The 25,793-nt window shown below is 41.6% G+C and overlaps 1 protein-coding gene across 1 annotated transcript; it reads left to right on the top strand.

Annotated features, from left to right (window-relative positions):
• The first annotated feature begins 288 nt into the window (after positions 1-288).
• On the top strand, positions 289-25,793 carry QRFPR (pyroglutamylated RFamide peptide receptor). Its single transcript, XM_029076327.2, has 6 exons — positions 289-666; positions 12,562-12,720; positions 15,151-15,212; positions 18,005-18,240; positions 22,235-22,332; positions 24,011-25,793. Exons 1-6 carry the CDS (start codon positions 342-344, stop codon positions 24,337-24,339), a joined length of 1,209 nt encoding a protein of 402 aa, XP_028932160.1. The 5' UTR covers positions 289-341; the 3' UTR covers positions 24,340-25,793.

The raw sequence follows: 25,793 nt of genomic DNA, 5'->3' as shown, positions 1-25,793 counted from the left end.
CGGGACGGTGCAAGGAGGCTCAGCGACCGGTCCTGGGAGGGGGGGCGTGGCCTCCCAATGGCGCTCTCTGATTGGCTCCCGGCCGAGCTAAGCCCCGCCCCCTCCTCCGTCGGCTCTCTATAAGTACCTGTCTGGACGGGATCCCTCCGCCTCGAAAGTTAGTCCCTCTTGGAGGATCCTTCCGCTCCCTAACTTTTTTTTTTTTTTTTTTGGCTTTGCAGCTTGTAAAGTTGGAGCGTGTTCGTTAGTGGGGGTGTCCGCCCCTGGGGAGGCGTGCGGCTGAGCGGGGAGGTCCCGAGCGGGGTTTTTTGGGGGGGGGGGCGGTTTCCCTCCGCGGCGCGATGGGGCCGGAGCAGCTGTCGCGCCTCCTGCGGGCCCACAACGTCAGCCGCCAGCAGTTCATCGGGCTGTACGGCCTGCGCCCCCTGGTGGCCGTCCCCGACCTGCCCCTGCGCGCCAAACTGGCCTTCGGCCTCAGCTGCGCCCTCATCTTCGCCCTGGCGCTCGGCGGGAACGCCCTGGTGCTCTACGTCGTCACCCGCCGCAAGGCCATGCGGACCGTCACCAACGTCTTCATCTGCTCCCTGGCCCTCAGCGACCTGCTCGTCACCTTCTTCTGCGTCCCCTTCACCCTGCTCCAGAACATCTCCAACAACTGGCTGGGAGGTGAGCGGGCTGGGGCACGGGCTGCAGGTGCTGCAGGTTCAGGTGCTGTAGGTGCTGCAGGTTTAGGTACTGTAGGTGCTGCAGGTTCAGGGGCTGCAGGTGCTGTAGGTTCTGCAGGTTCAGGTACTGTAGGTGCTGTAGGTGCTGCAGGTTCAGGGGCTGCAGGTGCTGTAGGTTCTGCAGGTTCAGGTACTGTAGGTGCTGTAGGTGCTGCAGGTTCAGGTACTGTAGGTGCTGCAGGTTCAGGGGCTGCAGGTTCAGGTACTGCTGCTGCTGCAGGTGCTGCTGCTGCAGGTGCTGCTGCTGCAGGTGCTGCTGCTGCAGGTGCTGCTGCTGCAGGTGCTGCTGCTGCAGGTGCTGCTGCTGCAGGTGCTGCTCTCTCCATCCCCTGCCCCAGCCGCCTCACCTTCCCCCCATACCCTACTTTACCCTTCCCTTTGCATTCGCTCATATTGACTGAGCGCTTACTGGGTGCCAAGCAGTCCTAAGCGCTCGGGAGACTACACTATAACAATAAACGGACACATTCCCTGCTCCAGTCCGCCCAGGGCTTCTCCACTCCCCTTCCTCCCCCGTCCCTGTTTCATGCTCGCGTTTCTTTCTTCCCGTCTCCTCTGGATCCCACCCCGCTCCTGGACAGAGGGTTTTCTAGCGCTAATGGCTTGGTTCCTTTTCTCCCCAATCCCGGGCAGAGATTTGGATGGTCCCAGCGTGGGGCAGAGAGTGAGCCCGTTCTGGAGAAGGGGAGGTGGGCGGTGGTGACAGAATAGAGACACTGGTGAGACCCTATAAGCTCAGGGCCACTGGGAAGAAAATTCACAACTTTTTTCCTTTGCTTTAACAAAGGATAAGGAGCTAGAACGTATTCTTCCCGCTGATTGAGGGAAGGAATTGGAACTCTCTCCCTGCTTCTCAGTGCTGTGAGAGTGAGGAGAGGGCATTAGGTGATCAGTGGTATTTACTGAACACTTACTGTGTACCGGGCATTATTTTACGTGAGAGTTGGTAGACATGTACCCTCCCTTCAGCAGGAGGAATCAGGAAGAGGTTGGGGGATTCATTAATGGCATTCCGGGGAGGGAGGGAAGAAGAGAAACTTTTTTTTTTTTTGGTAATGGTATTTTTTTAAGGGCTTACTATGTACCAGGCATTGCACTAAGTGCCGGGGTTGACACACGCTAATCAGGTTGGACCCATTTGCTGTCCCACATAATAATGTTGGTATTTGTTAAGCGCTTACTATGTACCAGGCATTGCACTAAGTGCCGGGGTTGACACACGCTAATCAGGTTGGACCCATTTGCTGTCCCACATAATAATGTTGGTATTTGTTAAGCGCTTACTATGTGCAGAGCACTGTTCTAAGTGCTGGGGTAGATACAGGGTAATCAGGTCATCCCATGTGAGGCTCACAGTCTTAATTCCCCATTTACAGATGAGGTAACTGAGGCACAGAGAAGTGAAGTGGCTTGCCCTCGGTCACACAGCTGACAAGTGGTAGAGCTGGGATTCGAACCCATGACCTCTGACTCCCAAGCCCGTGCTCTTTCCCCTGAGCCACGCTGCTTCTCCCATGGGGCTCACAGTCTTAATCGCCATTTTACAGATGAGGTAACTTGAGGCACAGAAGTTGTGGCTCGCCTAAGGTCGCACAGTGGACAACTGGTGGAGTTGGGATTAGAACCCTGGTCCTCTGACTCCCAGGCCCATGCTATGTCCATTAGGCCATGCTCTTTCTGCAGGGAGGAATGGTAGCTAACAAGGATTGGCTTTCCCTGATGGTTATTTGGCCAGTGGCAGCCCCAGAAGGTAGCCAAGCGTTACAGCCAACCCGGTGGGGCACACTTTAGTCATTTTCAGAGGGAGGGAGTCCTGTCCTTCCCTAACTGACACCTCATCAGCAGGTGTAACCAGCCTGGCCTGGGCCCAAGGATGCCCTTCTGCCTCCAGTGTCATACAGCATAGGTAGTGGCCAGGTGTGGGCCACGGCCTACCACCTCATGGCCACTGGGACCTGATACAGGGCTCATTGGGACATATGCATATGCTTATCTGGCCCAGGGACTCTTCCACATTACCATTATTATAATAGGATATTTAAATGCTTACTATATTGTCAAGCACTGTACTAAGCTGTGAGGTGGATACAAGCAAATCGGGTTAGACACAGTCCCTGTCTCAGGTGGGGCTCACAGTCTCAATTGCCATTTTACAGATGAGGTAACAGTCACAGAGAAGAGAAGTGACTCACCCAAGGTCAAACAGAAGACATGTGGCAGACCTGGGCTTAGAACCTGTTACCTTCTGACTTCTGGGCCTGTGCTCTATCCGTTACACCATGCTGCTTCTCTATCTAGTTCTTTCTGCTTTTCCAAGATGCTTTCCCATCAGTTATATCATATCACCCTATCCCTTTGAGGTAAGGAGAGGCAGGAATTAAAATCTCATTTTACAGATGAGGAAATTGAAGGCTGTGGTAACACTGTAGGCCCCATGGACAGAGTTGGGGCTAGAACCCAGGACTTCGGACTCCCAGTCCCATGCTTTTGGATTCCCCAGTCCACCCTGCCTTCTGTGCACCAGACTTTGTCTTGATCCTTTCATTCATTCAATAGTATTTATTGAGCGCTTACTATGTGCAGAGCACTGTACTAAGCGCTTGGGATGAACAAGTCGGCAACAGATAGAGACAGTCCCTGCCGTTTGACGGGCTTACAGTCTAATCGATCCCTCTTAAATATGAGAGGGGTCATGTTGGAGAGGTTCTTGTGTGTTGAGACCCGAGCCCAGATCAAAAAAGCTCCCACCATGTGCATCAGAGCAGGGAAGGGAGAAAGGGAAGAGAAGATGGAGAAGGCAGGCACATTGAATAAGATAGACATCCAAATAACACAGGATAAGAATATCCATCACAGACCTTCAAGCTCCCTAGTGGACCTCTTTCCAGTTGTTGAGGGGCCAGAGAGCAGACCATTCTGGAAGAATCACTTAGTTAAGCCCCTTTTGGAACTGTACTTTTTTAGTGTCAGCTAATCAATCATTCATTCAGTTGTATTGTGCTTACTGTTTGCAGAGCACTGTACCAAGTAATTGGGAGAGTAGAATATAAACACATTCCCTGCCCACAATGAGCTTACAGTCTACAGGGGGAGACAGACATTAAATAAACTACAGTTATGTACATAAATGCTGTGGGGCTGGGAGAGGGGATGAATAAAGGGAAAAAGGGTGAAGCAGAACGGAGTGTGAGAAGAGGAAATGTGGGCTTAAGGAAGTCATATTTATTGAGCACCTACTGTGGGCAGAGCAGTGTAATGTGAACTTGGGAGAACCTTTAGGAAATGAGATGTTTTCTGTGTATAGATAATAATTATGGTAGTTAAGCGCTAACTATGATCCAAGCACTGTTCTAAGTGCTGATTAGCTGATTACAAGGTAATCAGGTTGTCCCACATGTGGCTCCCACTCTTAACCCCCACTTTACGGATGAGGTAACTGACACACAGAGAAGTTAAGTGACTTGCCCAAGGTCACACAGCAGATAAATGGCAAAGCTGGGATTAGAACTCATGTCCTCTGACTCCCAAACCCAGGCTCTTTCTACTAAGCCTCACTGCTTCTCAAGTAGTGTTAGGAAACATTACAAAAAAACCAGATTATTATTATTATTAGCAATAATAATAACAATGGTACTTTAAGCAATTACTATGTGCTAAGCAGTGGAGTAGATACAAGTCAGTCAGGTTGGACACAGTCCCTGTCCCACATGGAGCTCACACTCTCTTAATCCCCATTTTTACAGATAAGGTAACCGAGGTCCAGAGAAATGAAGTGACTTGCCCAGGGTCACACAGCAGATATGTGGCAAAGTGGGATTGGAACCCAGGTTCTTTTGACTCTATCCACAAAGCCATGCTCCTTCTGTGTGAACTGGGGGAAAGAAGAATAAGTTTTGAAGACTTGTAGGTTTTCTGAAACTGTGAAGAGTTTGGAGACCTCTGTGGAGAGGTCTTTGGAAAGCAGGCTGTGTAAAATATTAGTAAACACAGTAATGAGAAAGAAAGGACTAGGGAATTGTGCCCAGTAACTTCATGTACTTAATCTTTCACTAATTGCCTACACACAGCTTTGTTTGGAGCTTGTGATCTTCAGAAAATTTTCCTGTAATTGCTTCAATTAATTTACAAGAGTCTATGCAATCTGGCAGCTTTGCAATATGCTACTGGATTACATTTCTTTTACTATGTTATTCACACTTTGAAGTATGTCAAGAGACCACTGCTTTTTGATAATATGGTCCTATGTCTGGAAAGAAAAACTCTTCCTAGTTGAAATAATTCAATCATGGAATTGTCCTATGATATAAATGTTAATTATGGTATTGAGTGCTTACTGTATGCAGAGAACTAAGTGCTTGGGAGTGTACTATATATTTAAAGAAGTAAAGAATTCCTTTTTACTAAAGTGTATAATGATAAATTTACCTTAAATGAGATTCACTGTCTTTGGGCACCGTATTTAACCTTTATCCAGGAAAAGTCATAGAGAAAATATGCTCTGTGCATCCGTTTGTGAAGATTGTATTCACTTGGTATATTGTATTCTCCCAGGCACTTAACAGTGCTCTGCACACAGTAAGTGCTCAATAAATATGATTGAATGAATGGAATGGAACCATTTTCCTCTGCTGTCCATTCTGTTTCTCCTCTCCATGCCATTCCTAGGTCTCTGTCTGTCTCTGTCTGTGTCTCTCTCTCCACCATGCCATAACTCCTCCGTACGTTTCTGCTCTATCCAGTTAGATTGTGGTGTCAGAATGATGGAAATGCTTCAGGGGAAGGTGATGTCAAAAGTCGACTTGTGACCCTCTCTCTCAATTGTACTTTCTACCTGGTACTGGTGGAAGGACCGTACTTATGATGGCAGGATGTATGCCTTGTGTACCCCACCAAGGATACTCACCCCCTAAATAGATGGTCCTCTCCTTTCCCTTGCCACAGGGGTGATGGAGGGCCTAACTAAGCTACACTTGCCAGACAAAAGACTAAACGGGTTAGCACTACCATCCCTAGGTCAGCTTTAATAATGTTGGTATTTGTTAAGTGCTTATTATGTGCAGAGCACTGTTCTAAGCGCTGGGGTAGATACAGGGTAATCAGGTTGTCCCACGTGAGGCTCACAGTTAATCCCCATTTTACAGATGAGGTAACTGAGGCACAGAGAAGTGAAGTGACTTGCCCACAGTCACACAGCTGACAAGTGGCAGAGCCGGGAGTCGAACTCATGACCTCTGACTCCGAAGCCCGGGCTCTTTCCACTGAGCCACGCTGCTTCCTTTAGAGGACCTAACAAGCCATTCTCCACAGAGCTTGGCTTTGTAGGAATCAATCCCTTTTATGTCAGTAACCTTAATGGAACATAGAGAACACACTTATTATGGTGCAAGTTAGGATTAAATTCACAATGACCTTGCCCAATTGAAGTGGCAAAAAAACACAGAATGAAATTCAGTACAAATGGAGAAGAAAGGAAAACTTGGGAAATACTCCTTAGAGCGATACTGGCTTAGGTGTATGGCAGAAAAAGAACAGGGTGTCTCGGTGGAAAATAAAGTAAAGGTTTTCAGCAAGAAATATCTTTTTTTTTCCCCCTTCCATCACCACAAAAGAGTAGAGAAAATGGGCTTAAATGTCAATGCAATGGAGGAAATGGTCTTGAAATATAACATTAAGGAGAATTTACCAGTAGTGAGAGTTGTTGAGCAAAATTAAGGAAGTCTTTTTACATTCATTGGAAAATAGCTTAATTTCTCTGGATGCTTTAACTGTGCTCTTGCCCAAAGGAAGGAGATTGGACTTGATGATCTCTTGAGCCCCCTTCTAGCTCTGAAAGTTTAGAAATCTGATTGGTTTAAACAAAGATTAAGGGCTTTTGCCACTATGATAGTTGACTTTGGACTTACACCAAATTTCACATTCCTCAAAATTCTTAGGGGAAATGACTATTATGAAGTGGCACTTCAAGACTATTTTCTTTTGAAAGGTTTCTTGGAACACTAGAAGAAGAATTGTTGTTTATAGTAGGGAATTACTGATAAGAAAGCAAATAAAAGCCAGTTTTATAGCAAAAATTCTGCCACTGGGATAGCTTCTGGGTACATCAATATTAAGCTGTTACCCTTGATTTAAAAATTTAAAATGAACTCTCTAAATAAAATATGGACCCAGTAAGATGTTCAACCTTAATGAAAAATGTTGTTGAAGGAGCAGGAACTGTTTTGGTATCAAGAACTACTTGACCCCAGTATTGGCAGATGAGGGCAATGTAAAATCAGAATCAAAACTCAAACCAAATCCAAGAGGGGAGAGAGATTGAAATCACTTTTTTGAAATTGAAATAAACTTTTTTTTTAAAGTCTGCTGCTCCAGAACATTACTTCCCAAAATTTTTGATACCTCAGCACACTGAAATGTAATAGGAATATCCTAACTCCACCTGATTTTAAGCCCATAGATGGGGAAAAGAAAGGAGAGGCATTCATTCAATCATTTATTAGTATGTAGCTTACTGTAGCTCATTATTATGAAGTTCGGAAGCTTACTGTGTACAGAGAATTGTACTAAACACTTAGAGTACAAGATAACAATAGACATATTCCCTGCCCACAATTAATTTACAGTCTGGAGAGGAGAGACAGACAATATAAATAAATAACAGATAAGTACATAAGTAGTGTGAGGTTGGGAGTGGGAAGGAACAAAGGGGGCTAGTCAGGGTGTCTGTAGGGCTCTTTTCTGTTTTTTCTGGGCCTGAGAACCATAAAGATCCTGTGTAAGAATGACCATACTTCGTAATAGACACTAATCAAATGTGATATCCAAGATTCCTGGGATACATCTGTGGACAGTGCCTGATTTGAAGTGAATAGACAATGTAGAGATCTCGGTTCTAGTGCCAGCTTTGCTACTGGCTTCCTCTATAACTTCAATCTGCGTGAGATGCAGTGTGTCCTAGTGGAAAGAGCATGGATCTGGGAGTCAGAGGGCCTGGGTTCTAATCCTGACTCTCCCACTTGTCTTCTGCATGACCTTGGATAAGCCACTTAATGTCTGAGTTTACCTCTTCTGTAAAATGGGGATCTAAAACTCTGAGCCCCATACAGGATATGGACAGTACCAAACTCATAACTACCCAAGGGCTTAGTACAGTGCTTGGCACATAGTAAACACTTAAATACCATTAAAAATTAGTTATCTTCTCTGGATTTCATTTTCTTATGGCCTGTTGTTTGAAGGGTTCTCTTGACGAGCAGGTTGCTTAGTAAACTCTTTTTCCAGAGTCAAATGCACTTTGAAAGGGTCCAGTCTTATTTCATGCTTTTTCTCAATGAAGAAGTGAAGACCATTCTTGACTGAAAGAGTGGTAGACTTTTAAGAATAGCCAAAGAGAACATCTGAGAACAACTTCAAGAATGGAAAAAAAAAATACTTTGTCAAGTTCCTGGAGAAAATCCCAGCTTTTTCAATTAGGCTCCCATTCAGGAGTTGTCTTTGTAAGATGAACCAGAAGTGAAATGTATCTACCACTGCAGTTGGACCTTTGCTATAATCTTAACCACCTTAATAAAAAAAATCCCAATGTCATAATGACTAATAATCTTGTGTCTTGGAGAATATCAAAGGGGCTTATTAAATTTGTTTTATATGTGAATTTCTGAAATTCTTGATAGCTGAAAGTTTGGCACAATAACCTTCTTAAACAGTGTAGTCATGAAATAGCATAGATTATACTGGAATTTCTCTTGACAGGAAGACACAGTTTGCAGGATAAATATTCTCATCTATTGAATTTAGACTATATGTATCTTCAGCAGCCTGCGATTAAAAATGGTCTGTCTTGTCATGTAGATTTGGTTGACTGCCTTTTTTCCCCAACAGACTGTATAGTAAGATATCCTTTTTTTTTTCTTTTTTAAGTCCTAATGAAGACACTCAGAGTGATCTGTAATGTGACTTTCCCCTATTCCTGACAGATGGGTTTGAGAGATACCAGGTTGGGAATGGGCAGCCATGCACCAAGTACTTTAGGGAGAAAGCCAAACTGGAAATGATTAAGAGGGTGACGTAAGAAGGCTCAAATACATGTTGACCTGCTATTTTTTGGACATTACTTTGCAGTTCGACCTGATGTTCTAGTTCTGTGGACAGTCACGGCAGTTGCTTTACTGTGGTGGGCAAGCATTGGATACTTTAAAAAAAATGTTGTTGAAACCCACCCAGAAAAGCGAAGTGATAATGTTGGCTGATGCCCCACTTGACAATAGAAAATGGCTTGTTCTAACGAAGGCTTAATGATCTTTATTAATTTGAGGAAAGGTTGAAGCTGATTGTGAGGGTGGGGAGAGGGTGAGGAAGGTTAAGTAGAACAGTTGGGAGTGTGCCCCTGGAACCATAGAAATCATGTCTCCAGAGCAACTCATCAGGTGCAGTGGTCAGAGTACCAGTTTGTTGCCAGGTAACTGTGGTAACAAGCCTTTCAATTCAGCATAATGATGGGTTACTGCCCTTTGGCTGTTTTCTGCAAATTTCCATTCCTGCATCTCCTCTGAATTCCTTTTCATTTGTGTAGGAGACTCTTGCAAATAAATGATGGCCTTTGTAAGTATAAGAACTCTTTCGCTCTTAATAGGACATGAGGTGATGTCAAAGGATAGATCGGTCTGTCCACTGGTCAATTTCATGCAGGGAGCTTGGTAGTGGGGATGTCAAAGCTGAACACCAGTGACAGGAGACCTGGGCCAATCAGAGACAATAAGTCCTAAGCCAGGACCCTCGGCAGTTCATCTGGAAGATCAGAATCAATTTGAGACTAGTTATAGTTTTTCAGGTAATGGCTAAACCACTTTCTCCAATCAGCCTGATTCCATAATCATAAATGAGTCCTGTTGGCTGAAATTACTTGTCCTACTAACTGGCAGAAAATTTTCAACAATTATGCCCTTCACTGTGTATTGCTATCCAGGTCAAGCTAGCAAATAAGCTTTTAGGGTACACTGTTTTTCCCCTGGAATTAGATAATAGTAATAATTGTGGTATTTAAGCACTTACTATGTGCCGGGTGCTGTACTAAGCACTGGAGGAGATACAAACAAATTGGGTTGGGCCAAATCCCTGTCCCACAGTCTCAATTTCCATTTTACAGACGAGGTACCTGAGGCCCAGAGAAGTGGACTGACTTGCCCAAGGTCGCACAGCAGACAAATAGTAGAGTTACGATTAGAACTTATGACCTTCTGACTCCTAGGCCCATACTCTATGCCATGCTGCTTCTGTAGTTGTTTGAATTTCCAGGGTGATGAGTATGAGGTTTTTTGGGGAGTAATTACAAGCTCATGTTCACATAAAGCTTCTCAAGACAGAATTCATTGACGGGAGTCACTTAGAACTGACTGCTCTTTAAATGCAGTTAATGTGGCAGCATTACAGGCAATGTATTCGATTTCTTTTGCGTTGGAAGATGTCTTGGGGAGACCAGGATGGCATCAACTTTTATGTTGTGGCTTTGCATTCTGGCACTAAGAACATGATGTAGGATCTTCTTGGATGGTGAGAACCTGAAGAGATGCCCAGGGTTCTTGGCATGTGAGACTTTCATTTTACTGAGACAAAAGATGCCCAGGGAGCTTGGCAATTGAGGCTTTCATTTTGCTAAGACAATAGCCGTAACTCTAATTATGCAAGCAGGATAACTTGCAAAACTTTCTGTTGAGTTTCTTATTCTTGGACTTGTTCAGATTTGTGTATTTAAACTAGAATACCAGGTTTTGTATTTCATCCCCTGCTTCCATCCCAATGTTGGATCTGGTGGGCTCAAAGCTTTTCCAATGTATAAAATATAATTTAATATGATTATCTTGTTCTCAGAATGAGACTAAAAATTGATGCAGTTGCTTCTGCTAATGCAGTAGGATGCCATAGATAGAGAGACTTTGGGAATCCAATCTGTCTTCCCTTGCCTTCATTTTACAGGAAGGAGTTTCCACTTCTTCTATTGGTGATGCATCCCAGGAAGGGGGAACGTCATATCTGCCCGAGGACAAGTTTTCACCAATCTATGCATGGAATGTTCCATTTTGTGTATCTCCTTAGTGGGGAAGATGGCAGGGGAGCAAGTAGAGGGAAGGAGTAGTTTCAGGCCTCCCACCTTATTCCTAAAGGCCAGGAAGGGTTCCTGGGTATATCTTTTTATATATATATATATAATCATTTGTTAAGCACTCATTATGTGCCAGGAACTGTACTAAACACTGGGGTAGATACAAGATAATCAGGTTGGACACAGTCCATGTCCCACATGGGGCTCACAGTCATAATTCTCATTTCTCAGATGAGATAACTGAGGCACAAAAGTCACCAAGTAGACATGTGGCAGAGATGGGATTCAAACCCAGGTCCTCAGACTCCCAGGCCCACGCTCCTTTCTCCAGGCCATGACATTAATCAGAAAGTTTTGTTTTTAAGGAACTTCTCACCTCAAAGAGCTCCCTATGGTAAAGACTTAATGATAATCCATCTCCATTTCATGCTTTGTGGGGTTTAAATGAAACAAGGGAGAGGGTAGGGAAAGCTTATTAAAATGTAAAACTAAATGAACAGCTACTTATTGGAGAGAACAGATTTGTTTGAGGCCCTCTTTTCTACCAGAGGTCACTCAGGTTGTTCTACAGGAATAAAGGAAGCCATCAGATGTTGGGCTTGCTTTAGTTCCGTGGGGGCCTGGTCTGTCCAGCTATCCCTCAGGAACCCAGCTACCACATGAGAAATATCACTGCCCTTTATTAAAGGTGTCAGCTGTTTTCCATTGTAGAGTGGTGAATGAAAAACAATGTATTGTATCCATTCATTCAATTGTATTGAGCACTTACTGCGTGCAGAGCACTGTATTAAGGGCTTTGGAGAGTACAGTATAACAATAACCACACATTCTCTGCCCACAGTGAGTTTTACAAATGGCCCACTGCTCTACCTATCAAAGAATCAATTACTGTTTGAAACACATTCCCAGGGAATTAATGATTTATAAAAATTATAGTAATAATGATGGTGATATTTAAGCAATTACTATATGCCAATTACTGTACAAAGCGCTGGGGTATATAAAAGCTAATTGGGTTGGACACAGTCTCTGTTCCTCATGGGGCTCGTCTTAATCTGAATTTAATAGATGAGGAAACTGAGGCACAGAGAAGCTAAGTGACTTCCCCCCAGGTCACCCAACAAGCATTTAGCAGTGCCAGGATTAGACCCTAGGTCCTCTGACTCCTAGGCCCATTCTCTTTCCCTAGGTCATGCTATTATTTGGTTGTTGAATTAACCAGTCAGGAGTGGGTGTTTTAATATTCCCATGTCACTTGGAAATTACTAAAGATTAAAATGATGTCTTTTAATAGTGCTTTAGAAGATTGTTAAATTGATTCAATAATTTATTGAGCACTTACTGTGTGCAAAGTACTGTCAGTGGGGTTATGTTTTTTGTTTGTTTTTTTTTTAAGCTAAGATGGACACCCACCTTGGGTTTGAGGTTTGAAAAAGGAGTGGAATGCTGTTGGAAAAGCACAACCTGGTATCTATATTTTAACAGAAACTGCATCCAAAGTTCAATTTCCATTGTTACTGGGCTATAGCCTGACATGGGATGAAAATGTGGGTTTGGCAGAACCCAAACTATTCCAAAAGCTGGGCCTAATTAGTGTTGGGGACAAAACCAGGTTGAAGTCAACTTGTCATCCTGTGAGTGGAGATGCATATGTACAGTGTCCCCATCTATCTATCATATATCTACTTTGATTTTTTTTTAATTAAGTGTAGGTTGACTTTTCTCTTTTGCCTTTTCCAGGGGCATTTGCTTGCAAGATGGTCCCATTTGTCCAGTGTACTGCTATTGTGACTGAGATTCTCACTATGACCTGCATTGCAGTGGAAAGACATCAAGGAATTGTTCATCCTTTAAAAATGAAATGGCAATACACCAACCGGAGAGCCTTCACAATGCTAGGTAAGGTGGTACTAATAGTTGGGAGCTGGTGTGTCTTTAGTGGATAGATATGGGGCTGGAAATTGGCAGATCTGGAAGTTATTGCTAATTTTGCAACTGTCCAGCTATGTGATGAGTCATTTTAGTCCTCTGGGCCTCAATTTCCTCATCTGTAAAATGGGAGTGAGCTAGATTGTGAGCTCCATGTGGGAGGGCTGTGTTTGATCTGATAACCTTATCTACCTCAGCATTTAGCCCCAAATAAGCAATTAATAAATGCCATAATTATTTATTAGTAATAGTATTTGCTGAGTGCCCACTGGTTAACCTGCACTTAAGGTCTCGAAGATACAACAGAATGATGAGGCACATTCCCTGACCACAAAGAGTTTATACTCTTAACAGGCAAAACAGACATTAAAATGTTTACAAATGAGTAATCCCCATGAGTAATTGAATGCTCAACTCAAAAAAAATATATAAACTAGTGTTGAGAATCAGAATAAATGCAAAAGTGTTAGAGATGGCTGGTGAGATGAGCTCCACCATTCACATCATTGTTGACCATTTCAAGACAAACATTTTAGAACTGGGCAGGTCACTTAAGATTCTTGAACTGCCAGTCTGGCCAATATTGGGGAAAGGAATCTGGTGATAAACTCAGAATTAAGTTCCAGACCCCAAGTTTCTAAATGAGGAAAGTTCTTTACTCAATGACTATGACTAAGCATTTCAAAAATCTTCTTTAGTATGCCCCTAGAAGAGTTGGTTGTTTATAAACAATCAGCAGCAAGAGGTACAGTAATCAAAGAGATAAATTTATACCCATTGTTACCCTCTAAGGAATGAATGATTAAGCTTTTATTTCTATTGTAAGGAAAGACTAATTCCATATTCAAGTGCTGCCTCTCTCCAAGACTTTGCCATATATGAAACTGATAGCCTTGTATCTTCTCAAGTGTGTAGAACAGTGCTTGGCATATAGCAAGTGCTTTACAAGTATTATTATTAGTATAATCATTGACTGTATTATGCAAATTCTGTCCTTGAGAGAAAGGTCAGTTGGGGAAAAATAAAAGCAGGCCAGTTTAATTTTTTTAATTTCCATCACATTTATCTTCAAAATATTCATTTTTCAGTGCAGAGACTTTTCCACTTTAAATAACAAATACTCCTCTGAGAGTTTATCAGAAAACAGGATGTATGTAAGGAAGTATACTAAGAAAAAATTGGAATTTTGTTAGAGACAAGTGGATGGAACAGCACGAGGCAAGATGTAGTTGTGAGAGAATGGAAAAAGATGAGTAAGAGGAACGCTAGCAAATAATATGTATTATGACCAATTCAACTACTAGAAGGCATTTAATACTGAGATGTTATGGGATGAGCCTCACTGAGCTGAGGAGGAGGCAGTAAGATAATAGCAGGAGGACTTCATTCCTTCACTAGAAGTGAAAGTGTCGTGTAGTCCTTGGCTAGCACCAGGTAAACCTGTGCTATTTGGGACCCTGGTCATATGTCCTTCATATTTTCATATTTCCTGGCAGCTCCCTTATAGTCTCATTACCCTACCCCCCTCCTCAACCCTTCTCATGCCCTGGTTTCCTTCTCTTCTACCCAGTGATGCTTTATTTTTTCTTTCTCCATTGTGGCAGGTCCCTTGGCTTTCACTTAATAAATGCCATTATCATTATCATCATCATCATCATCATTATTATTTTGAGGTCTTGAATGTTCATTCCTGGAAAGAGCTGAACTCCCGCAAGTATGTATAATTCAAGATGAAGGTCCTGTGAAACAGAATGGAGAAATTTGATCGGGGATGAGGGATATCTGTGATTGGAGAGCACACACGTGCATATTGCATTGAGGTCTAGTCTGAAGTTTTGAGCCACCCATCTCTCCTTGAGTTGCAAATAACTAAGTGTTAATACCCTTCACTGCTAATTTCCTACAACCCGAACCGCACAATTTGCTCCTAATGCTAGTCCACTGACCGTACCACAGTTCCTCTATCTCACCACTGTTTCTTATCCACGTCCAGCCTCTGGCTTGGAATGCCCTCCCTCTTGGTATCTGACAGACGATCACTCTCCCCACCTTCAAAACAAACTGAAGGCACGTCTCCTTCGAGGCCTTTCCCGACAGCCTCATTTCCTCTTCTCCCACTCCCTTTCTGTGTCTTCCTTGCACTTGGATTTGCACCCTTTATTCAACCCTCTCTCAGCTCCACAGCACTTATATATATATATATATGTGTGTATATATATCCATAATGTATTTATATTAATGTCTGCCCCGTTGTGGTCAGGGAACATGTCTACCCACTCTATTGTATTGTACTCTCCCAAACGCTTAGTACAGGGCTCTTCACACAGTAAGCACTCAATAAGTATGATTGATTGACTTCTCTTGGAGGCATCATTGCCTAATGAACTTCTGACTTTCTAGGTGCAGTCTGGCTGGTGGCAATTATCGTTGGATCTCCCATGTGGTATGTGCAGAGGCTGGAGGTATAGTTTGGAAAAATCTTATTTTGTCAGCACAGTTTTCTGCATTCAGACTAGAAAGTATTGGATAAATTGAAAGATTTCACTGGGCATTTCTAAGTGCTAGTGTAGCCCTCCGATGGGTCGGGTATCTCCCAGCAAGTGTTTTCTAAAATCTTTTTGAACACTGAAAGGCTTTAATGTTAAATAAAAAAGTACAGTACTGAATCCCCAAATTCTTATCTAACCTAATTCAGTCACCAGACTTGTCTTTATCTTATGGTGCCTGACTTGGTGTTAGATAGGGGATTTTGCTTTTTTACTTTTGGTGGTGATTTCTCAGGTAAGGGTTGACAAGCGACATGATGGAGTTGTGCAGATAATGTGTTTTGCAGTGAGGCCAAGAGGATGCCTCATAATTGTCTTTATCTTCCTGATTGAGAGATGCTACCTAAAAGAAGTAAACTGGGTCCTTTCTCTCCTAATGGTTTTCCTCAGATCAGGGATAGAACTCCTTGGGATGGCAGTGGGGACAGGGGCAGGATGTAGAAAACTTGGGCCTACAGGCTTTAGGGTTCAAATAGTGTGTGGCCCTCCAAAATGGGAGTCTTGTTTTGTTGAATCTCTGCTTTTGCTAGATTGGCCTTTGTCTTGGGCAGATTCAGGTCCCAAGTGGATTTTCTTACCAAAACCTTATCATCAAAACAATACTTGCTTCATGTGAGTATGACTGATGCTATCTAAGGGAGTATTTAATCCTTCCTTCTTTTGCACCCACTAAAATCAATTATCAGTAGTATTTATTGGGCATTTACTGTGTCCAGGGCACTGTACTACGTGCTTGAAAGAACACGGTAAAGGTAGAAAATACTATTCCTGACCACAAGAGGAGTTTACAACCTGATGGGGTCCACATTAAATTTAAATCCAGTCTTTTGGCCACTTGGGATTGTGCTGTCTAGAGAATTTTCCCTAAGTTGTCTGCTCCTGAGGCACATAAACTTTCTTTCTGATTTCCTTTTCACATGAGTTCCTGCAAATTTCTTCTACCTCCACTTCTCTCCTGACATACATCACATCTCCGTGGCTGTAGTTCGCATGCCGTGTAAATGCAGGCATACATAAATCACTTTCTCTCAATATAAATCCTCCATTGAGGCTTCCTCCTAGACAGCCCTTATTGGCACATTGGCTCAGAAGTAGACTTGATCTTCAAGCTAAATCTTTTCCACCAAATATTATTCTGTTTTTATAGATGAAGGAAAAAGCAAAAGACCTTATTTACACCTCGGATTTCATCCTTTTCTCTCCAAAATATTGATCTTGCATTATTCCTTGGGGGCCCACAGAATGTTATTCAGGTTTTTTACTACAGTACAGGATTTGGTGGTAGGGGTTGGGAGTTATCTGAATAAAGATACTAGCACCAGGGCTGATAGGTGAGACAAGGCTTTTAAGGCTTTTTTTTAAAATTGCTGAGTTAGAGTGGGTGAAACGGCTACAATTTTGTTGATACTTATAACTTTTAATCTTATTACGCAGAGGAAACCTTTGACACTTTTGTGCTTTAGCTTTTTCTTTAAAAAAAAATTAAGCACTTATGATTGTCTTTTAATATAAGTGTTATATTCTAGTGGAAAGAGCATGGCCCTGGGAGCCAGAGGGATCTGCGTTCTTATATTGGCTCCACCACGTATTTGCTGTGTGACCCTGGGCAAATCACTTCACTTCACTGTGCCTGCTACCTCACCTGCAAAGTGGGGATTAACTGTGAGCCTTGTGTGGGACAGGGACTGTGTCCAACCCAGTTTGTAGTTCAGTGCCTGCCACATAATAAGCACGTAACAAATACCACAATCGTTATATGCAAAATAGGCAAGGTCTTTCAAAGAGTACATTTAACAAATCAGTTGCTCTGTTACAAAAATTTATACAGTGTTCCAGATATCAAAATGACTCTGGTTCTTTGCTAACCGATACCCATCTGACCACAGTTTGAGACTTCCTAGGAATTTTAGGATTAGAAGCTTCTTTTCAACTAGCTGATCTAGTTCATGAGCTTCCTTATCTCTTACAGGGATCTGATACCTACTGAGCTTGTTTTCATGACAACTTGTTAGAGTTTGGTCTCAACAATGTTGGTGATTCAATCCTGTGCCACCTAACTTTGAGACAATAGGTTCATGTCACGAAAACTCTATGTGGGTGGAGCAAAAGTGTTCTTCGATGTAATAGTGTTAATAGTCTTATATAATGTAGAATTTAATGCTAAACTTTAAATGTATTACTGCTGCAGAGAATAAACAAGCTTTTAATTTTTTTATTTTCTTGAGAACAAAGTGAGCCAAGCTTGGCTCACTTCTGTTGAATGATACAATTAAACATAAAAAGCCAAGCACCGTAATGTTATCCGGTATATGTCTTGGCTGTCTTCGGACTGTCCCATGTGATTTGAAAATCTCCATGATGAAATACCCTGGAGAAAAAGAAAGGTCCATAATTTTTCAGGAATGAGATGACATAACTAGAAAGGAGAAACCCCAATGTAGGGAACTTGGAGAGGGTAGTGTTCAGAAAGCCAGTTTTCTTACAGTAAGACTATTGAAGTTGCCAGGAAAATGTCTTTGAGAATTATTTTTTTTGTTTGTTTTTTTGAGGAGAGGAGGGAGAATGTCATGCTTGAATCATTTTTGCCATCAGAGGTATGTGCAAGTGGTTAAGAAATCACCGTGGTAATGGGATAGGGCTTGTTACTGCTCTTTAATATTCACATATTGTATAATTATTTTCATGACTTCCTTTATTTTTTTTTAAAGATTAAGTATGACTTTTTATATGAAAAAGAATATGTGTGCTGTTTGGAAGAATGGACCAGTCCTGTTCATCAGAAGATATATACTACTTTTATCCTTGTCATACTCTTCCTCCTTCCTCTTGTGTTGATGCTTTTGCTGTATAGTAAAATTGGTTATGAACTCTGGGTAAAGAAAAGAGTGGGAGATGCCTCGGTACTTCAAACTATCCATGGAAATGAAATGTCTAAAATATCCAGGTGCGTATGATAACATCATCACCTCTGTTTACATTACTTTCAGGTTAATTGGGAGGAAACTGTTGTTTTCAGAATCCCTAGTTTTCGGTCTAGTGTTCTAGGAATTCTTTTGAGGATTATAGGAGTTGGACAAGTAAACTTAGCAGGACCATGAGTATGAAGAAGCAAAGTAGAAGTACCATTTTGAAATTGGAACTTCTGATCTGAAATTTTGAAAAAATTGTTATCTAGCTTTTGGTCCTTCCAAAGGCTTCTGTCTATCCATAAGTGGTTAAAAATGTTCATATCTATGGTTACTTTTGTTCTCATCAGGGCTTTTAAACTTCTGTATTTCCCTTGGGGTGCCCTAGGGATTTCTTAATTATGCAAGGAAATCCTTTATTATTTCTTAATCTGCAGTGACCCCTACTGTCCACTTTGTAGTTTGAAAGTGTTGCACACTCAATATTGGGGCGTCATCCAAGCTCTGGAGAGCGGTCAGTGCTCTAGGCATTCCTTGAAGATCTAACATATGTTAATGGACTTGATTTCGACCATGGCTGTTGTTAGGCAGCCCAAAGGGAAAGGAATTGAATTTTTTTAAAAAAACTTACATTCCTCCCGTTACAGGTGGCTCTGTTCCATTGGACCCTTACCTGGGTTGCTACTGTCAGACCTGATTATCTTTATCTACCTTAAAGTTTAATGAACTTCCCTGGGCTTTTGTTTTTTTAACATTAAAATGGGGCTTAAAATGGGCAGGCACTAATAATAATTGTATTTGTTAAGCGCTTACTATGTGCCAGGCAGGTAGATAGAGGTGAGGTAGATACAAGATAATTGTGTTGGATACAATCCCTGCTCCACAGAGGATTCAGTCTTAGCCACCATTTTACAGAGGAGGTAACTGAAGCCCAGAGATGTGAAATGACTTGCCCAAGGTCACACAACAAAGTGGGAGAGCTAGAATTAGAACCCAGATCCTTCTGGTTCCCAGACCCGTGCTCTATCCACTAAGCCCTTGCTGCTTTACCACGTTAAATCTCTCAGGCCTTGTAGAGAAACAGAATGGGGAAAACCCTATAGGTATTCCAATTTTAGGGAGGCTCACTTGACATCTTGATATGTAAAGAGTTTATCCTAAATTAACAAATACCATTTTTTTTAAAAAAAAGTAAATTGAAGAAATGGATTTTTGTTACCATATGTTCACTTAAAACTAGGTCAGTCTGATCTGTATTACTCCATTTCCATGAATGAGTTTATATCCTGTAGTAACCCAAACTATTAAGAGCTTATTAACTGTAATGATGACTTTTTACTTTCAAAGCTCACTGGCATCTGTTACATCATTTATCCTCATAATTAATCTCCCTCTGTAGGAAGGATCCCCAGTTTATAGACAGGAAAGGCAAGGCACAGAGAGGTAATGGTATTTGCTTAAGGCAACTCAGCTACTGTGTCCACATCAGAAACTATTGTTATTCCTAGTTGAACCTCTGTTTTAGTTAAGGATCTTGTATGGGCAATCCTCCTTGTGGGCAGTGAATGTGTCTGTTTCATTTTTATATTGTGCTCTCCCAACTGCTTAGCACAGTGCTTTTACACACAGGAAGTGCTCAATAGATATGACTGAAAGATCTACATTAGTATGTGAACACTGTTTGGGCTGAGTATATGCAACAGTGCTATAATCAGTCAATCATTTGAGTACTTACTGTGTGCAGAGCACTTTACTAAGTGCTTGGGAGAGTGCAGTGTAACCGTTGGTGATTTCCCTGGCTACAGTGAGCTTACAGTCTAGAGGATCACCCACCTGTTTCCCTGCCAGATCTGAAGAATGGTAGTCAGTAGCATTTACTGAGTACTTACTGTTTAGAGCACTGTACTAAGCACTTGGGAGAGTACAATATAAGAGTTGGTAAATGCTATTACTGCCCTAAAGGAGCTTACATCCTGATGGAAATCTTGAAGTGCTCTCTAAGTATCTCTCATTTTTGTCTCTCTACTTGGTTACCCCATGAATAGCCTCAGGATCGAGGTAGGCAGTCAGTACGGAAAGGGGCTGGAAATTGGAGAGTTGGAGGTTCCAGCAGCCCCATATATCTGTCAAGTGGGTGAGAAGCAGGTTTAGTTCAGTCACTGATATTTGTTTAGGTGGCCAGCAGAGGAGACAGAATGTAATCCTGGACCTGGAATATTGTAAATAACTCCTAAACCCAAAGGTTTCCCTTTCAGTAGATTGAACTAAGGGCTGTTCACAGTGGTTGTTCAGTAGCAGCTAGAATTTTTTCAGTAGTTCTCTGAGCTTTTAGCAGTTTAACTATTGTAGACATTCTATATGGGGCTGTGGTTGGTCTAAAATCTGCATCTCTGTCAATCACATTTGAGCGATTACTGTGTGCAAAGCACTGTACTGAGTGCTTGGGAGAGAACAGTATACCAATATAATACATTCCCTGCCCACAGTGAGCTAGAAGGGGAGACAGATATTAATATAAATTACTGATGGCATATTGCTAGTCATAGGCTGGGCTGCTTAAAGTTGATCAGATCAATGAGTCAAAACTGCAGGGACAGAATAGGAAAAATAAATTTTCTGTGGTTTATAAAATAGAATTCTGCTAAAGTCTCTAAAACTCCATTTCCTGCTTTGTCTCTGACATGCCCCATTGGATAAGCCAATTCACTTAACCATCATCTTTCTCTTCCTGTGAATCTTTATTTCACAATTCTACCTCATGTTGAGGCTTTGCGAAGCAGAGAATTGGGTGAAGATTGTTGCTATGAAGCTTTTGATTTAGAGGTGGCAATGTATTCTTCATTTCTCAAAATGCCATAGTGAAACTGGGGTAATTTTGAAAGGACCTGGGGAGCTGGAGTTGGGAAGGTAGAGGTTTCAGATATTTGCTAGATGGGAAAGTAGCAGATCAGTTTGACAATATTTCATTAGGCAGTCAGCAGGACCTTATTGATAGGTAAAGGGAAAAATGAAGAGATGGATATTAAAACTCTGAAAATTAACATTTGCTAATGACACCACAAATATGGGTGGGGTAAATTATCCAGGAAAAAGCTAGAATTATAGGTTGGAAAAATTGGCAATTATAATAGGGATCAGGTTCAGGATTATGTACTTCATAGCAGCACAGATATGAAATGGGGCAACCTGAGAGTGCAGGCACAGCTGGAAAAAAATCTTGGGGTCAAAGGGTATCCCAGGCCACACAAGAATTAGAGCAGTGCAATGAAATATCCACTGAAACAAGTATTGGGCTGTAATATGAAAATAATGGGCTAGAAGGTGAGAAGCTTGAGACAACCTTTCCCTTAGAAATTAGTTGCGTGCTTTGTGTGCACACACGTGAAACCCAATATGGAAAGCTTGAAGAGGGCCCTCAAGGTAATGAGGAAGAACTTTTTTTTTTGAGGTGAATAAAACAAGCAATTGAGAAACTGAAATGGAATTGGAAGGAAATTTCTCATGCCTTCAAGCAGTTTGTTTACAGGAATAAGCCTACTCTTTTATTTGAAACAGGGGAAAAAAGTGAGCCCATGAGTATCCAAATATCTTGGTAGATAATAAAACAGAGAAAATGACTTGCAGCATTTGCCGCTGCCCTCTAGGAGGCTTCAGATTTTTCTTGGGTTTTTTTAATGGAAAATGTTGGCCAATAAAAGTGATTGGAACGATTGGAAATAACATTCATTGTTCTCTTCTTGATATCAATTTTTTTAGAACAAACAGCTCATTCGCTGTAAGCCTGTGGAGGCTAGATTTTCATTATAGTAATCAGAACTCCCAAGAAGGGAAATCAGAAGTAACAGACTGGAAAATGATGTAGTTGCTGTCTGGGTTTCTGTAGTTGTGCAATGCATGCTTTTAAATATTTAGATGAGAGCTTGGGGTTAACATTTTTATCTTGCTGGAGAATACATATACATACGTTATTTGTGTGCTAATGAGACATTGAGTACAAGGTGTTGCCCTATAATTTTTTCCCTGTAATTCCAGGAAGAAGAAGCGAGCGATTGTGATGATGGTAACCGTGGTGGTGCTGTTTGCGGTGGGCTGGGCTCCTTTCCATGTTGTTCACATGATGATTGAATACAGTGAGCAGTCGCCACTTTAAGTCTGTTTCTTTCCTTGGTGAACCAACAGATGCCTTAATATACAGGACATGTTTGTAGGGAATGAAATCTTGAATATTTAACACTAGCTCCTTATCGTTATTTTCAAAAAGGATGTCTCCCAAGATCTGAGTTTTGACAAAACTTAGGTAAAGATTTAACCCAGACAGGAATAATTTCAAAAGAAAAAAACACATTTTTTTTTTCATCTGAGTTTCTCAGCGTATTTACCTGAGCCTGTCAGGGAGAGGTATGAGATCTGAGATCTGTATGATCCCATTTGACTCAAGCACTGGTTTGAGCTAGATGCATTCACCTGACAGTAGTTGTGGATGGAGTGGGTTTTATTTCTGATATGCTGAGATTTTTGTAGTTCTCTTAGTGTTTGTGTTCTAGATACCTAGCAACTTCCTTGTTACGGAACATTTACGAGAGCAACAAACCTAGATATCAGTGGGGAAAATGTTGCAGCTTTAACTACAGGCAGTTGGAAATGCTTGGCTCAGTTCTTTGAACCCTATGTGGGACAGAACCTGTGTCCAACCCAATTTGCTTGTATCCACCCCAGCGCTTAATACAGTGCCTGTCACATAGTAAGGGCTTAACAAATACCTCAATTATTATTCTCCCACTTGGGTCCAGGACTGGGATAACTTGGCCCCTTTTTTCGAGCGGAGAGGTGAACCTCTCTCCATTCACACAGTATCTCTATCTCAGGTTGTCCCCAGATTCTGCCTCTGCTTGGGAGGCAGCCAGGTGTAGAGATCTGCATGTGTAGCATGGCCTAGTGGAGCGAGCTTGAGCCTGGGAGTCAGAGGCCCCGAGTTCTAATTCCGGCTCCACCACTTACCTACAGTGTGCCCTTGCACAAGTCTCACTTAACTTCTCTGTACCTCAGTTCTCTTATGAAAATGGGGATTTGATACCTGTTCTTTCTCTTACTTAGACTGTGAGCCCCATGTGGGACCTGATTATCTTGTATCTAAGCCAACGCTTAGTGTAGCTTGGCATATAGGAAGTGCTTAACAAATACCATAATTAGCATTATTTTATTATTATTAGAAATATAGGTTCCTGTAAAGGGTGCACAGCTAACCTAAACTTTCCACTGCTCGCCAGAGGGCAGCCTGAGAGCGAGCCTTGGAAACTTGCCCTACTGGACCTTTTTGTACATTGTGCCCTTGCCTATCATAACCCGAGACGTACACCTTTTGGGATTGCACGTCCAGGATGGAAGTAGGGGCAGATCTATTGATACAGTTATAATTTGGCATGCCTTGACAGTTCTTTTCCTTCTAGAGCACATTCATATCTTTTTATTCTGCACATAAGTCCCTTTCCCTGTGCCAATCAATGGAATTTTTTTTAATCCCTACTGCATGCTAAGCACTGAACTAGATGATTGGAAAGAACAATTAAGTGACATGGAATCTCCTTCATGGAGTTTATAATCCAATGAGGAGAGTTTATAAATTTAGGCTCACATGTGCTGCCAACTCTTTAATTTAGCTGTGTATGTGTTTTATTCTCTGAGCCCAGAATGATTTTTCTAGGAGATAACATTTACAGCCTTAGCTTTATATGTAATTTTGTAGAAAAGAAAAAAGATATTGTGCATATTGAGATAAACATGTTCTAAAAACAACTCTTTTTTTTCCAGATAATTTGGAAAATGAATATGATGATGTTACAATCAAGATGATTTTTGGCATTGTGCAAATCATTGGATTTTCCAATTCCATCTGTAATCCCATTGTTTATGCATTTATGAATGAAAACTTCAAAAAAAATTTCCTATCTGCAATATGTTTTTGCATTGTGAAAGAAGACCAATTTCCGACAAGAAGACTTGGAAATAAGGGAATTAATGTGATGCAGCAGAAGGCTAGCTATTCCAGGAAGCAGAACTCTGAAGAGGAGTCCGGAAGAGAAACATTTAGTGATGGCAATACTGACGTCAAACTACAACTGCAGGATGATGAGCTCTGAGCTGTCATTCGTGATTCAGAAAAGAGCTTTTAGAGTCATTGTCAAATTTTCCTTCAAACCATTAGCCTAGTGGGAAGCAGCAGGCAAAAAGACTGATAAAATGATGGGTGTTATTGATATTGAAGGGAATCATTGCTACTGAAGGGAGTTGGAAACAAAGGATAGTTTTCCTCTACATAAAACCATGCTATAGTCTCACCTGGAATACCCTATGCAGTTTAGTGGCCATAGTGTAGAAAGGAAATAATAGAGATGGTAAGGGTAGAGAAGGGCTTTTAAATGGAATCTCTTCTTTAAGGATGGACTGAAATGACTAGGAATCTTCAGCTGGGAAATACAAAGGCAAAGTGGGGACCTGATAGAAGTTTACAAAATTGCAAGGGATGTGAACAGGGCAAGGTCCCTCACGTGACTGAGAGGCCTTTATTGAAGTTTGAAGGTGGTAGTTTTCAAGTTAAAAGAAACTACTTTTTGATGCAGATGGTAAGCATATAGAACTTGTTTCCAGGGAAAGAATATACTGAGGAAGCATTTGGATGAATCATAAGGGAAAGAATATACTGAGAAAGCATTTGGATGAATCATAAGTATAAGCTCCTTCAAGATGGGCATCCATTGCACTGTTATTCCAAACTCCTTTGGTGCCACAATTGAAGGCAAAATCCCGAGCTAAATATATTGATCTGGCTTTTTTTGTGTGTGTGTTCTAGCAGCTAATGACAAACTCCCACTAAAGTATATCTTTTCCTCTGTTGTTTGAAACTCTGAGCAATACACATTAGAAAAAAGACATTAATTTCATTATAGCAAATTTGGCTTGTTTCATTAGGGCATTAGATATATTTGCATATTCCAACTTTTTGATATTGAAATAATGAGAGAAATGATAAACTGTAATGATTGATTTCCCAAAATGTCTCCATAGATGATAATTTAAGACTGTGCTCTTCATAGAGAATTGATAAACTCTGCTTGTGTATTCAGTTGGAAAGCAGTGTTTATTCTGTGTTTCTTAACCTGAGAGTATGATTCCCTGTGAGACCCTCAAGAAGGCTTCTGGGTAAAAACTCAGGGAAGACCTCTGGTCCAACTTGATTAAAATATCTTCCTTCCACCACTTACAATCTCAAAATCAAAGAGTTTGCTCTTCCAACCCTCTGGGTCCTTGTTCTGTTCTTTTAAACTCTTATTTAGGCTGGTAGCAACAGATATTGTTTAGAAATGATTGTGCTTATTTAGCCTGTTTGTTTCATCATTTTGGAGGTACACTCATGAAGCCACAGTGTGACTAGGGGGTGTCTGAGTTGTTCCATTTAACAAAACAGCAAAAACTAGGAACCCCAAAAGAGAACTTGACATGTTCTGTTATGGCATTATGTTTTGTTAATTATATTTGATCTGGTAGGATATCCAATTTTAAAAATAAACAGTGGTGACAAAGATGATTCACTGCA

Source organism: Ornithorhynchus anatinus, chromosome 12, assembly GCF_004115215.2.
Source record: "Ornithorhynchus anatinus isolate Pmale09 chromosome 12, mOrnAna1.pri.v4, whole genome shotgun sequence".
Taxonomy (NCBI): domain Eukaryota; kingdom Metazoa; phylum Chordata; class Mammalia; order Monotremata; family Ornithorhynchidae; genus Ornithorhynchus; species Ornithorhynchus anatinus.
The sequence above is the reverse complement of the archived record's forward strand: the minus strand, read 5'-3'. Positions and strand labels throughout refer to the sequence as shown.